The sequence below is a fragment of the Oncorhynchus mykiss genome, chromosome 5, assembly GCF_057628025.1.
Source record: "Oncorhynchus mykiss isolate SJ-2025 chromosome 5, ASM5762802v1, whole genome shotgun sequence".
NCBI lineage: Eukaryota > Metazoa > Chordata > Actinopteri > Salmoniformes > Salmonidae > Oncorhynchus > Oncorhynchus mykiss.
Genome location: NC_143026.1, coordinates 16,601,946 through 16,617,006, shown reverse-complemented (window position 1 = coordinate 16,617,006; position 15,061 = coordinate 16,601,946). Strand labels below are relative to the sequence as shown.

The following is a 15,061-nucleotide window of genomic DNA, read 5'->3' as shown; positions in this document are numbered from 1 at the left end:
TGCATACAAACACATACATACATACAAACACAGACACACATACACACACACACACACACACACACACGCATACAAACACATACATACACACAAACACACACATACAAACACACACACACACACGCATATGAACACACACACACACACGCATACAAACACACACACACATGAAGGAGGAGTACAGTATGGAGGTGTAATTGTAAATGCTGTTAATGCAATAAAGAGTTGGCTTGAGGGGTGTGTGGGTAAGTGTGTGTGTGTGTGTGTGTGTGTGGTGTCCGAAATTAACTTTTTGTCTCACACCAGCCAGCATATTTTACCTTCCAATAATAATAAATGTCCTTTTTGTGTCACATATACATTCATCTCAGTATAGTTCATTGATAAGGTATTATCTGTACAGCACCAAAAATGCCAAACAGTGGGCCCACAATGAAATAAACAAAACATATTAGATACACTGGATAAGAGTAGATAGAAGTCAAAACAGGGCAACAACAATGCTAAGATAGTTATGAGAAGTGCAGTGGATATAGAACTGGTCTCCTGATACAAAGAGGAAACAAGGGAAGCAGGTCTACAAATCCTTTACTTTGAGTAGAAATACCCTGATAAAATACAGCTCAAATAGATGCTGGTTCATTTTTGGCTGTGGCTAGATTTAATTTCCCAGCCTGAATACAACTGAAGAAGTCTTGAACTCAAAATTGTACTGAAGTATTTGCTATAAACATGAACTTAAGGATCAAACAAACAAGTACATTTGAAAGTTTTGTAAACCTATCAGATGCTTAATAATTTGAATCAACTTAAACCTCCTCATCAGACTCCTCACTCTTTACATGTTTCAGTTACTGTTAGTGCCTGAACCTGCTGTCTTTTCAAATCCAAATGTTTCCATCAGCCAGTTAGGTCCTTGAAAGAACTAATGAGGTTCCTCTATGAACCACACCTCCTATGGGGTTCTTGGAAGAACCTTTTGGGGGCCATTTTCAGTGCCAAGAACCCTAAGGTTCTTCAAAGAACTTTGAGGATCTTAGAAGAAGCCTTGTTGAAGCTCTCATTTTTAGAGTGTAGTTATCTTAGCCAAACAAGACAACAACAGTCTTTCATCTTGGTCATGATGACCAATTAAAACAAATTCAAAAGAGCAATCAAAACACAAATAGCTGATGCCAAAAAAATATCTAAATGAATGGGACCTATCAGCCATTGCTACCAGTACGGCACCATTTGTGTGGTAGTGTCTGTATATTTGTTTATGTGGGGTTGACACATGGTGTTTCATGCTATCTTAAATCATGGTACACCCAGAACTAGTAAATGCTAATCCAACCAATCTAAGACACAGTCCACTCAGATGCTGCCGGCTGCACAGCCAAAACCTCTGTCTCTGGAGAGTGTACTCACATAGGCATGTGTGTATTTGTGTGTGTGTGTGTGTTAGAGAGAGATTGAGATAGGGATAAATAAGTGAGAGAAATGGAGGAAGGAAAGAGAGAGAAAAACTGATAATGAGATGATGATTTGAAAGAAAGACAGAAGAAATTGACTGACAACTGTGTGTGTGTGTGTGTGTGTGTGTGTGTGTGTGTGTTTTGATTTTGAGTAATTTTTGTCTGTGAGAAAGAGACAGGGAAGGAGGTGTGAGAGAAACTGACTAACAACTAGGGACATTGAGAGAGTGGGCTAAAGTTAGACTTGTTTGCTTAATTTAATTCAAATATTCATTTTTTGACTATTTGTGTTCAACTTTGGCAGTTAAAGACATTTCTCTTCCTTCCCTGTAGATGATCAGGAGTCGTCATGGACGACCAGGTCTCTGTCACTCAACCTGAAAAACCATTACAGCTTGAGCAGCATGGACCAGCCCATCACCTCCACCCCTGCAGGGCCACTCCAAACCCCCCCCCTCACCGCTTCCCAGGTGGATGGTGCCGAGTCCTACCTCAACCTCCTCAACCTGGAGAATGGGACCAAACCACTGGGCTCTCAAAACGGGGGGGAGACGGAGACAGACACACTCATCAGAAGAACATCCAATGGGAAGCCAGGGCGGAAAGACAGCTCGGAAGTGTCGTCAAATGAGATTGTGCGGTTCGAAACAAGGAATTTGACAGCCCTGGATGAAAGGTAAACTATCTAAACATAGCTTAGTTTATACATCTTACTGTACAAACCTTTCTTGAAGACCAGCCACATTTGAGAGTAGCCATATGCCAGAGGGCCTATTCAATGCAGCACACACACACACACACACACACACACACACACACACACACACACACACACACACACACACACACACACACACACACACACCATTGCCTGGTCATGATTATACACAATGTATTGGAGCTCCTATTTGGCAGTCACAGACAGTACAGTCCCTCTCTTTCATCTAGAAGAAAAGGAGTCAGGAGCTGCTAGTCTCCTCTCATCCCCACACAACAGAACAGGTCTCCTCTCATCCCCACACAACAGAACAGGCTTCCTCTCATCCCCACACAACAGAACAGGCTTCCTCTCATCCCCACACAACAGAACAGGCCTCCTCTCACCCCCACACAACAGAACAGGCCTCCTCTCACCCCCACACAACATAACAGGCCTCCTCTCATCCCCACACAGCAGAACACAACAGAACAGGCTTCCTCTCATCCCCACACAACAGAACAGGCTTCCTCTTATCCCCACACAACAGAACAGGCCTCCTCTCACCCCCACACAACAGAACACAACAGAACAGGCCTCCTCTCATCCCCACACAACAGAACAGGCTTCCTCTCATCCCCACACAACAGAACAAAACAGAACAGGCCTCCTCTCATCCCCACACAACATAACACAACAGAACAGGCCTCCTCTCATCCCCACACAACAGAACACAACAGAACAGGCCTCCTCTCATCCCCACACAGCAGAACACAACAGAACAGGTCTCCTCTCATCCCCACACAACATAACAGGCCTCCTCTCATCCCCACACAACAGAACAGGACTCCTCCCATCCCCACACAACAGAACAGGACTACTCTAATCCCCGCACAACAGAACACAATAGAACAGGCCTCCTCTCATCCCCACACAACAGAACAGGACTACTCTAATCCCCGCACAGCAGAACACAATAGAACAGGCCTCCTCTCATCCCCACACAACAGAACAGGCCTCCCCTCATCCCCACACAACAGAACAGGCCTCATCTCATCCCCACACAGCATAACACAACAGAACACAACAGAACAGGCCTCCTCTCATCCCCACACAACATAACACAACAGAACAGGCCTCCCCTCATCCCCACACAACAGAACAGACCTCCTCTAATCCCCACACAACAGAACACAACAGAACAGGCCTCCTCTCATCCCCACACAACATAACACAACAGAACAGGCCTCCTCTCATCCCCACACAACAGAACACAACAGAACAGGCCTCCTCTCATCCCCACACAGCAGAACACAACAGAACAGGTCTCCTCTCATCCCCACACAACATAACAGGCCTCCTCTCATCCCCACACAACAGAACAGGACTCCTCCCATCCCCACACAACAGAACAGGACTACTCTAATCCCCGCACAACAGAACACAATAGAACAGGCCTCCTCTCATCCCCACACAACAGAACAGGCCTCCCCTCATCCCCACACAACAGAACAGGCCTCCTCTCATCCCCACACAGCATAACACAACAGAACACAACAGAACAGGCCTCCTCTCATCCCCACACAACAGAACAGACCTCCTCTAATCCCCACACAACAGAACACAACAGAACAGGCCTCCTCTCATCCCCACACAACATAACACAACAGAACAGGCCTCCTCTAATCCCCACACAACAGAACACAACAGAACAGGCCTCCTCTCATCCCCACACAACAGAACACAACAGAACAGGCCTCCTCTCATCCCCACACAACATAACAGGCCTAGCCTCCTCTCATCCCCACACAACAGAACAGGCCTAGCCTCCTCTCATCCCCACACAACATAACAGACCTCCTCTAATCCCCACACAACAGAACACAACAGAACAGGCCTCCTCTCATCCCCACACAACAGAACAGGCCTAGCCTCCTCTCATCCCCACACAACAGAACAGGCCTAGCCTCCTCTCATCCCCACACAACAGAACAGGCCTAGCCTCCTCTCATCCCCACACAACAGAACAGGCCTAGCCTCCTCTCATCCCCACACAACAGAACACAACAGAACAGGCCTCCTCTCATCCCCACACAACAGAACAGGCCTAGCCTCCTCTCATCCCCACACAACAGAACACAACAGAACAGGCCTCCTCTCCAGTGGGTGGGTTTGGCGACGAATACGTAGTGAGGGCCAGCCAACAAGAGCATACAGGTCGCAGTGGTGGGTAGTATATGGGGCTTTGGTGACAAAATGGATGGCACTGTGATAGACCCCATCCAATTTTCTGAGTAGAGTGTTGGAGGCTATTTTGTCAATTACATCACATAAGTCAAGGATTGGTAGGATACTCAGTTTTACAAAGGTATGTTTGGCAGCATGAGTGAAGGAGGCTTTGTTGCGAAATAGGAAGCCGATTCTAGATTTAATTTTGGATTGGAGATGCTTAATGTGAGTCTGGAAGGAGAGTTTACAGTCTAACCAGACACCTAGGTATATTCTAAGTCAGAACCGTCCAGAGTAGTGATGCTAGGTGGGTGGGTCGGGTGCGGGCAGCAATCGGTTGAAGAGCATGCATTTAGTTTTACTAGCATTTAAGAGTAGTTGGAGGCCACGGAAGGAGTGTTGTATGACATTGAAGCTCGTTTGGAGGTCTGTTAACACAGTGTCCAAGGAAGGGCCAGATGAATACACAATGGTGTCGTCTGTGTAGAGGTGGATCAGAGAATCACCAGCATCAAGAGCGACATCATTGATATATACAGAGAAAAGAGTCGGCCCGAGAATTGAACCCTGGGGCACCCCCATAGAGACTGCCAGAGGTCCGGACAACAGGCCCTCCAATTTGAACTCTATCTGAGAAGTAGTTGGTGAACCAGGCGAGGCAGTCATTTGAGAAACCAAGGCTATTGAGACTGCCGATAACAATGCGGAGAGTCGAAAGCCTTGGCCAGGTTGATGAAAACGGCTGCACAGTACTGTCTTTATCGATGGTGGTTATGATATCGTTTAGGACCTTGAGCGTGGCTGAGGTGCGCCCATGACCAGCTCGGAAACCAGATTGCATAGTGGAGAAGTTAACCTGTTTGTTAACTTGGCTTTTGAAGATTTTAGAAGGGTAGGATAGATAAAGGTATATAACAGTTTGGGTCTAGAGTGACTCCCCCTTTGAAGAGGGGGATGACTGTGGCAGCTTTCCAATCTTTAGGAATCTCAGACTATATGAAAATCAAATCAAATCAAATTTTATTTGTCACATACACATGGTTAGCAGATGTTAATGCGAGTGTAGCGAAATGCTTGTGCTTCTAGTTCCGACAATGCAGTAATAACAAGTAATCTAACTAACAATTCCAAAACTACTGTCTTGTACACAGTGTAAGGGGATAAAGAATATGTACATAAGGATATATGAATGAGTGATGGTACAGAGCAGCATAGGCAAGGTACAGTAGATGGTATCGGGTACAGTATGTACAAATGAGATGAGTATGTAAACAAAGTGGCATAGTATAGTATAAAGTGGCTAGTGATACATGTATTACATAAGGATACCGTCGATGATATAGAGTACAGTATATACGTATGCATATGAGATGAATAATGTAGGGTAAGTAACATTTATATAAGTTAGCATTGTTTAAAGTGGCTAGTGATATATTTACATCATTTCCCATCAATTCCCATTATTAAAGTGGCTGGAGTTGAGTCAGTGTCAGTGTGTTGGCAGCAGCCACTCAGTGTTAGTGGTGGCTGTTTAACAGTCTGATGGCCTTGAGATAGAAGCTGTTTTTCAGTCTCTCGGTCCCAGCTTTGATGCACCTGTACTGACCTCGCCTTCTGGATGATAGCGGGGTGAACAGGCAGTGGCTCGGGTGGTTGATGTCCTTGATGATCTTTATGGCCTTCCTGTGACATCGGGTGGTGTAGGTGTCCTGGAGGGCAGGTAGTTTGCCCCCGGTGATGCGTTGTGCAGACCTCACTACCCTCTGGAGAGCCTTACGGTTGAGGGCGGTGCAGTTGCCATACCAGGCGGTGATACAGCCCGCCAGGATGCTCTCGATTGTGCATCTGTAGAAGTTTGTGAGTGCTTTTGGTGACAAGCCGAATTTCTTCAGCCTCCTGAGGTTGAAGAGGCGCTGCTGCGCCTTCTTCACGATGCTGTCTGTGTGAGTGGACCAATTCAGTTTGTCTGTGATGTGTATGCCGAGGAACTTAAAACTTGCTACCCTCTCCACTACTGTTCCATCGATGTGGATAGGGGGGTGTTCCCTCTGCTGTTTCCTGAAGTCCACAATCATCTCCTTAGTTTTGTTGACGTTGAGTGTGAGGTTGTTTTCCTGACACCACACTCCGAGGGCCCTCACCTCCTCCCTGTAGGCCGTCTCATCGTTGTTGGTAATCAAGCCTACCACTGTTGTGTCGTCCGCAAACTTGATGATTGAGTTGGAGGCGTGCGTGGCCACGCAGTCGTGGGTGAACAGGGAGTACAGGAGAGGGCTCAGAACGCACCCTTGTGGGGCCCCAGTGTTGAGGATCAGCGGGGAGGAGATGTTGTTGCCTACCCTCACCACCTGGGGGCGGCCCGTCAGGAAGTCCAGTACCCAGTTGCACAGGGCGGGGTCGAGACCCAGGGTCTCGAGCTTGATGACGAGCTTGGAGGGTACTATGGTGTTGAATGCCGAGCTGTAGTCGATGAACAGCATTCTCACATAGGTATTCCTCTTGTCCAGATGGGTTAGGGCAGTGTGCAGTGTGGTTGAGATTGCATCGTCTGTGGACCTATTTGGGCGGTAAGCAAATTGGAGTGGGTCTAGGGTGTCAGGTAGGGTGGAGGTGATATGGTCCTTGACTAGTCTCTCAAAGCACTTCATGATGACGGATGTGAGTGCTACGGGGCGGTAGTCATTTAGCTCAGTTACCTTAGCTTTCTTGGGAACAGGAACAATGGTGGCCCTCTTGAAGCGAGAGAGGTTGAACAGGCTAGTGATAGGGGTTGCAATTTTGGCGGATAATTTTTAGAAAAAGAGGGTCCAAAATGTCGAGCCCAGCTAATTTGTAGAGATCCAGATTTTGCAGCACTTTCAGAACATCAGCTATCTGTATTTGGGTGAAGGAGAAGCAGGGGGGGCTTGGGCAAGTTGCTGGGGGGGGGTGCAGAGCTGTTGGCCGGGGTTGGGGTAGCCAGGTGGAAAGCATGGCCAACCGTAAAAAAATGCTTATTGAAATTCTCGATTATCGTACATTTATTGGTGGTGACAGTGTTTCCTAGCCTCAGTGCAGTGGGCAGCTGGGAGGAGCTCTCCATGGACTTTACAGTGTCCCAAAACTTATTGGAATTAGTGCTACAGGATACACATTTCTGTTTGAAAAAGCTAGCCTTAGCTTCCTAACTGACTGTGTATATTGGTTCCTAACTTCCCTGAAAAGTTGTATATCACGGGGGCTATTCGATGCTAATGCAGAATGCCACAGGATGTTTTTGTGCTGGTGAAGGGCAGTCAAGTCTGGAGTGAACCAAGGGCTGTATCTGTTCCTGGTTCTAGATTTTTTGAATGAGGCATGCTTATTTATGTTACTTTTTATTTTATTTTTTGAATGAGGCGTGCTTATTTATGGTGAGGAAAGCACTTTAAGTGACGGGATGAGGTCAATATCCTTCCAGGATACCCGGGCCAGGTCGATTAGAAAGGCCTGCTCGCTGAAGTGTTTTAGGGAGTGTTTGGTAGTACATGTCTCTAGTATGTATTATATCAGGTAATGTAGTTGTGTTGATGTTTGGTAGTACATCTCTCTAGTATGTATTATACTAAGTAATGTTGTGTTGAGGTTTCGTAGTACACACTATATTTTTAGGGATGGGGGACACATTAAAACTCAGTCTCTCAATTCAATTCAAACATAGTATGTTTACATTGCCTAAGCAAATGAAATAGATAATAAACTAAAGTAAAATGAACAGTCAACATAACATTCATAAAAGTTTAAAAGGAATAGAGATATTTGAAATGTCATATTATGGCTATATACAGTGTTGTAACGATGTACAAATAGTTCACGTACAAAAGAGAAAATAGATTTTGTGTTCAGTGTGCACATAGCCTGTCTTCTCTTGACGTTGTACACAGGGGATATTGTTTGCAGAATTCTTTATGCAGAGTCTCAATTTGGTGTTTGAATTCTTGGTTGGTTACCGTACCCCAGACCTCACAAGCATAAAGAGTAATGGGTTTTTGCCATATCCTAAATGGAATGTCAAATTTGATGTTCCTTTTGATGATGTAGAAGGCCCTTCTTGCCTTGTCTCTCAGCTCGTTCACAGCTTTGTGGAAGTTACCTGTGGCGCTGATGTTTAGGCTGAGGTAGGTATAGTTGTTTGTGTGCTCTAGGGCAACGGTGTCTAGATTTGTATTTGTGGTCCTGGCAACTGGACCTTTTTTGGAACACCTACAGTTTTTTGTCTTACTGAGATTTACTGTCAGGGCCCAGGTCTGGCAGAACCTGTGCAGAATATCTAGGTCTCTCTCTCTCTCTCTCTCTCTGTCTCTACGTCCCTCAGTACCATTCAGACCCACAGGGCCGTGACACTCCTCCAGGGTGTGTATACTAAAGCCCATTAACAGCGAGGGGAATAAAACGTTGTGATTGGCTCTGCAGCGTTTAGGAGTGCTCTGTGTGTGTGTGGACATACATGTGTGTGTTTTAAGGTCTTTGTCTCCCCCCCCTCTCTCTGTATGAGTGGGTCAGGCAGAAACAAAGCACTCAGAGACTGTGTCTAAATCCCTGCAGTCAGACTCACATCCTGTCGTTTCCTATGACCAATCCACAGACAGATACACACACATACACACCAATCCCAGTTCCTCTTCCCCACAAATCCTGTAACTCTATCCCCCAACATATGGGTAAAATCAACCCCTGTTTGTCAAAAGGCAGGGAAAACACACCAAAAAAACATGAGGAAACTTCCAAATGTTAAGTTCAAACCTTCCTTGTTTTTTCCCAAGCAGCTGTGTCACACAGTAACAGCCCAAGTTGACATTGAAGCCAGCTGGTGAGAGAGGGCTATGTCTGAGGGAGGATAGTGGAGCTATTCCTTCAACTTTATTACCAGTGGTCTCATACCCTCCTCCTTCTCTCTCTCTCACTCGCTCTCTCTGTTTTTTTTTTGTGCCAGTATACAGATCTGGGACCAGTCTAATAGAAATTGAGTCTGTTATGGTAACATACTGGGTTATGTACAAGCCACAGAGCAGGACAATACAGGATGGAGAGGGAGTGAGAGAGAGAGAGGGAGAGAGGTATAAAGGGGAGTGGTAGAGGGAGAGAGGTAGAAAGGGGAGTGGTAGAGGGAGAGAGGTAGAAAGGGGAGTGGTAGAGGGAGAGAGGTATAAAGGGGAGTGGTAGAGGGAGAGAGGTAAAAAGGGGAGTGGTAGAGGGAGAGAGGTATAAAGGGGAGTGGTAGAGGGAGAGAGGTAGAAAGGGGAGTGGTAGAGGGAGAGAGGTAGAAAGGGGAGTGGTTGAGGGAGAGAGGTAGAAAGGGGAGTGGTTGAGGGAGAGAGGTATAAAGGGGAGTGGTAGAGGGAGAGAGGTATAAAGGGGAGTGGTAGAGGGAGAGAGGTATAAAGGGGAGTGGTAGAGGGAGAGAGGTAGAAAGGGGAGTGGTAGAGGGAGAGAGGTAGAAAGGGGAGTGGTAGAGGGAGAGAGGTAGAAAGGGGAGTGGTAGAGGGAGAGAGGTAGAAAGGGGAGTGGTAGAGGGAGAGAGGTAGAAAGGGGAGTGGTAGAGGGAGAGAGGTAGAAAGGGGAGTGGTAGAGGGAGAGAGGTAGAAAGGGGAGAGGTAGAGGTAGAAAGGGGAGTGGTAGAGGGAGAGAGGTAGAAAGGGGAGTGGTAGAGGGAGAGAGGTAGAAAGGGGAGTGGTAGAGGGAGAGAGGTATAAAGGGGAGTGGTAGAGGGAGAGAGGTAGAAAGGGGAGTGGTAGAGAGAGAGAGGTAGAAAGGGGAGTGGTAGAGGGAGAGAGGTAGAAAGGGGAGTGGTAGAGGGAGAGAGGTATAAAGGGGAGTGGTAGAGGGAGAGAGGTAGAAAGGGGAGTGGTAGAGAGAGAGAGGTAGAAAGGGGAGTGGTAGAGGGAGAGAGGTATAAAGGGGAGTGGTAGAGGGAGAGAGGTAGAAAGGGGAGTGGTAGAGGGAGAGAGGTAGAAAGGGGAGTGGTTGAGGGAGAGAGGTATAAAGGGGAGTGGTAGAGGGAGAGAGGTATAAAGGGGAGTGGTAGAGGGAGAGAGGTAGAAAGGGGAGTGGTTGAGGGAGAGAGGTAGAAAGGGGAGTGGTTGAGGGAGAGAGGTAGAAAGGGGAGTGGTTGAGGGAGAGAGGTATAAAGGGGAGTGGTAGAGGGAGAGAGGTATAAAGGGGAGTGGTAGAGGGAGAGAGGTAGAAAGGGGAGTGGTAGAGGGAGAGAGGTAGAAAGGGGAGTGGTAGAGGGAGAGAGGTAGAAAGGGGAGTGGTAGAGGGAGAGAGGTAGAAAGGGGAGTGGTAGAGGGAGAGAGGTAGAAAGGGGAGTGGTAGAGGGAGAGAGGTAGAAAGGGGAGTGGTAGAGGGAGAGAGGTAGAAAGGGGAGTGGTAGAGGGAGAGAGGTAGAAAGGGGAGAGGTAGAGGTAGAAAGGGGAGTGGTAGAGGGAGAGAGGTAGAAAGGGGAGTGGTAGAGGGAGAGAGGTATAAAGGGGAGTGGTAGAGGAAGAGAGGTAGAAAGGGGAGAGGTAGAGGTAGAAAGGGGAGTGGTAGAGGGAGAGAGGTAGAAAGGGGAGAGGTAGAGGTAGAAAGGGGAGTGGTAGAGGGAGAGAGGTAGAAAGGGGAGTGGTAGAGGAAGAGAGGTAGAAAGGGGAGTGGTAGAGGGAGAGAGGTAGAAAGGGGAGTGGTAGAGGGAGAGAGGTATAAAGGGGAGTGGTAGAGGGAGAGAGGTAGAAAGGGGAGTGGTAGAGGGAGAGAGGTAGAAAGGGGAGTGGTAGAGGGAGAGAGGTAGAAAGGGGAGTGGTAGAGGGAGAGAGGTAGAAAGGGGAGTGGTAGAGGGAGAGAGGTAGAAAGGGGAGTGGTAGAGGGAGAGAGGTAGAAAGGGGAGTGGTAGAGGGAGAGAGGTAGAAAGGGGAGTGGTAGAGGTAGAAAGGGGAGTGGTAGAGGAAGAGAGGTAGAAAGGGGAGTGGTAGAGGGAGAGAGGTAGAAAGGGGAGTGGTAGAGGGAGAGAGGTAGAAAGGGGAGTGGTTGAGGGAGAGAGGTAGAAAGGGGAGTGGTAGAGGGAGAGAGGTAGAAAGGGGAGTGGTAGAGGGAGAGAGGTAGAAAGGGGAGTGGTAGAGGGAGAGAGGTAGAAAGGGGAGTGGTAGAGGGAGAGAGGTAGAAAGGGGAGTGGTAGAGGGAGAGAGGTAGAAAGGGGAGTGGTAGAGAGAGAGAGGTATAAAGGGGAGTGGTAGAGGGAGAGAGGTAGAAAGGGGAGTGGTAGAGGGAGAGAGGTATAAAGGGGAGTGGTAGAGGGAGAGAGGTAGAAAGGGGAGTGGTAGAGGGAGAGAGGTAGAAAGGGGAGTGGTAGAGGGAGAGAGGTAGAAAGGGGAGTGGTAGAGAGAGAGAGGTAGAAAGGGGAGTGGTAGAGAGAGAGAGGTAGAAAGGGGAGTGGTAGAGAGAGAGAGGTAGAAAGGGGAGTGGTAGAGAGAGAGAGGTAGAAAGGGGAGTGGTAGAGAGAGAGAGGTAGAAAGGGGAGTGGTAGAGAGAGAGAGGTAGAAAGGGGAGTGGTAGAGGGAGAGAGGTAGAAAGGGGAGTGGTAGAGGGAGAGAGGTAGAAAGGGGAGTGGTAGAGGGAGAGAGGTAGAAAGGGGAGTGGTAGAGGGAGAGAGGTATAAAGGGGAGTGGTAGAGGGAGAGAGGTATAAAGGGGAGTGGTAGAGGTAGAAAGGGGAGTGGTAGAGGGAGAGAGGTAGAAAGGGGAGTGGTAGAGGGAGAGAGGTAGAAAGGGGAGTGGTAGAGGTAGAAAGGGGAGTGGTAGAGGGAGAGAGGTATAAAGGGGAGTGGTAGAGGTAGAAAGGGGAGTGGTAGAGGGAGAGAGGTAGAAAGGGGAGTGGTAGAGGGAGAGAGGTAGAAAGAGGAGTGGTAGAGGTATAAAGGGGAGTGGTAGAGGTAGAAAGGGGAGTGGTAGAGGGAGAGAGGTATAAAGGGGAGTGGTAGAGGTAGAAAGGGGAGTGGTAGAGGGAGAGAGGTAGAAAGGGGAGTGGTAGAGGGAGAGAGGTAGAAAGAGGAGTGGTAGAGGGAGAGAGGTAGAAAGGGGAGTGGTAGAGGTATAAAGGGGAGTGGTAGAGGTATAAAGGGGAGTGGTAGAGGTATAAAGGGGAGTGGTAGAGGGAGAGAGGTAGAAAGGGGAGTGGTAGAGGTAGAAAGGGGAGTGGTAGAGGTATAAAGGGGAGTGGTAGAGGGAGAGAGGTAGAAAGGGGAGTGGTAGAGGTAGAAAGGGGAGTGGTAGAGGTAGAAAGGGGAGTGGTAGAGGTAGAAAGGGGAGTGGTAGAGGTATAAATGGGAGTGGTAGAAAGGGGAGTGGTAGAGGTAGAAAGGGGAGGGGAGAGGGAGAAATGTTACTACTGTACCACACACACAGAGACAGACACACATGGTGATTTGTAGCATATGTACTAAATTCTCCAGTGAGTCATAGCCCTCTAGCATATTCTCTTACCTTATCACCCCCTCTCTCTTTCTCTCTCCCTTCCCTCCTCCCTCTGTAACATGTCAGGAATCACTCCTCTCTGGTTATTTCCTGTATTCCCCTGTGCTCATCTCTCATCTCTGTTTCGATGTCTTTCTCTCTCTCTCTCTGGCATTCTATCTATCTATTGTTAGTAGTAGCGACTGGCTGTGTGTGTCTGGCCTGCTGCTCCTGTTCTGACATCCACCCTCATTAGCCTCGTTAGCCACTGAGCTAATTATGCTAATGCTAGCTAATGTGAGTTGGTTGTGTAATGGAATTGTGGATTTACTGGTTGTCAGTTGGATACTCACTGCTGGAGCGCTGAAATTGACTAGATCACAGTCTCTCTCTCTCGCTCTCTCTCTCTCTCTCTCTCTCTCTCTCTCTCTCTCCCCCACCTCTCCAAGTCCCTTTCACTCTTGCTCTCTGTCTCTCCCTCCCTCTATCTCTTCCTCTCTCTCTCAGTATGACACATGGTGACTGGAGTTTCACCACCTTCCACTCTTCTCTCACATTGAGCTGTGTGCTGTTCAGTCTGTTGATATCTCCACAGAAACTCCATGTCATTACATCGTCAATCTGAGGTTGTACTCTCACCAAGCAGGGTATCCCGGCCCATATCCATGGGCCACCTTGCAAGCCCCCCTGGAGGGACCAATCTCAGGGCAGCCAATTAGATTCTGAGCAAGCTAACCAGAGTTGCATCAATGGGGACTGAGGTTTGATGCCACAGTGCGTGGTGGCCGTCTGTCCGTCCGTTCGTCTTTCTGTCTGTCCCACAGGTCCTTTGAACAAGCCCATCTCTATTAGGAGATTCATTCTGATCAAGTGTAGAGGATTGTCCAGACCTAGGTTTCTTATTGATCTCTTCTTTCTTTATAAACCAAACTTTGTCCTGTTCCTGGGAGAAAAGACTGGTTGTTTGGTGGCGGAGTCTATGTTGCTTGTTTGGGAATAAGAGATTGAGTGGGATCGATGTGTTGAAAGGTTATTTGGTTGAGTGGCAGGCCGGTTGTTTTGTGGGTATTGATTTGTGGGGTCAATAGCTAGATAGTGCTGAGGCAGTATGCATTGTGTTGGTCTGTATGTACAGCAAGCCGTCAACACTCTCAAACATAAACATAATTATATTGCCATTGATTTGGTCATTTCGTATTGTCCCATGTAGGCAGATGTTATTTTCTCACATTTACTCTTGTGCCTGGCAGGAGAAGCTACAGTAACATGTGTAGAATAACCTCCCAAATATTGCACTGTGACTGGATTCGAACGCAGGCTTTGTGTTAGCCTGCTGAGCTAATGTAAGTCTTTAGGTCTCACGCAAGGTGACTTATTTCACTGAACCACCCACATTTTACATGTTACTGTGGTCTCTTAAAGGAGAGGAGAGTCACACCCTCTGCAGTAGTTACTGTGGTCTCTTAAAGGAGAGGACAGTCACACCCTCTGCAGTAGTTACTGTGGTCTCTTAAAGGAGAGGACAGTCACACCCTCTGCAGTAGTTACTGTGGTCTCTTAAAGGAGAGGAGAGTCACACTCTCTGCAGTAGTTACTGTGGTCTCTTAAAGGAGAGGACAGTCACAACCTCTGCAGTAGTTACTGTGGTCTCTTAAAGGAGAGGAGAGTCAAACCCTCTGCAGTAGTTACTGTGGTCTCTTAAAGGAGAGGAGAGTCACACTCTCTGCAGTAGTTACTGTGGTCTCTTAAAGGAGAGGACAGTCACAACCTCTGCAGTAGTTACTGTGGTATCTTAAAGGAGAGGAGAGTCAAACCCTCTGCAGTAGTTACTGTGGTATTTAAAGGAGAGGAGAGTCACACTCTCTGCAGTAGTTACTGTGGTCTCTTAAAGGAGAGGACAGTCACAACCTCTGCAGTAGTTACTGTGGTCTCTTAAAGGAGAGGAGAGTCACACTCTCTGCAGTAGTTACTGTGGTATTTAAAGGAGAGGAGAGTCACACCCTCTGCAGTAGTTACTGTGGTCTCTTAAAGGAGAGGACAGTCACACCCTCTGCAGTAGTTACTGTGGTCTCTTAAAGGAGAGGACAGTCACACCCTCTGCAGTAGTTACTGTGGTCTCTTAAAGGAGAGGACAGTCACAACCTCTGCAGTAGTTACTGTGGTCTCTTAAAGGAGAGGAGAGTCACACCCTCTGCAGTAGTTACTGTGGTCTCTTAAAGGAGAGGAGAGTCACA

At 47.7% G+C, this 15,061-nt stretch overlaps 1 protein-coding gene across 2 annotated transcripts in view; it reads left to right on the top strand.

Annotated features, from left to right (window-relative positions):
- si:dkey-34e4.1 (carboxyl-terminal PDZ ligand of neuronal nitric oxide synthase protein) overlaps window positions 1-15,061 on the top strand; it is a 191,131-nt gene that overhangs the window by 145,086 nt on the left and 30,984 nt on the right. For both annotated transcript variants that reach the window (XM_036976925.2, XM_036976926.2), the window contains exon 10: window positions 1,791-2,133. In XM_036976925.2, coding sequence (XP_036832820.1) covers window positions 1,791-2,133 — 343 coding nt within the window. The remainder of the gene's footprint in view (window positions 1-1,790; window positions 2,134-15,061) is intronic.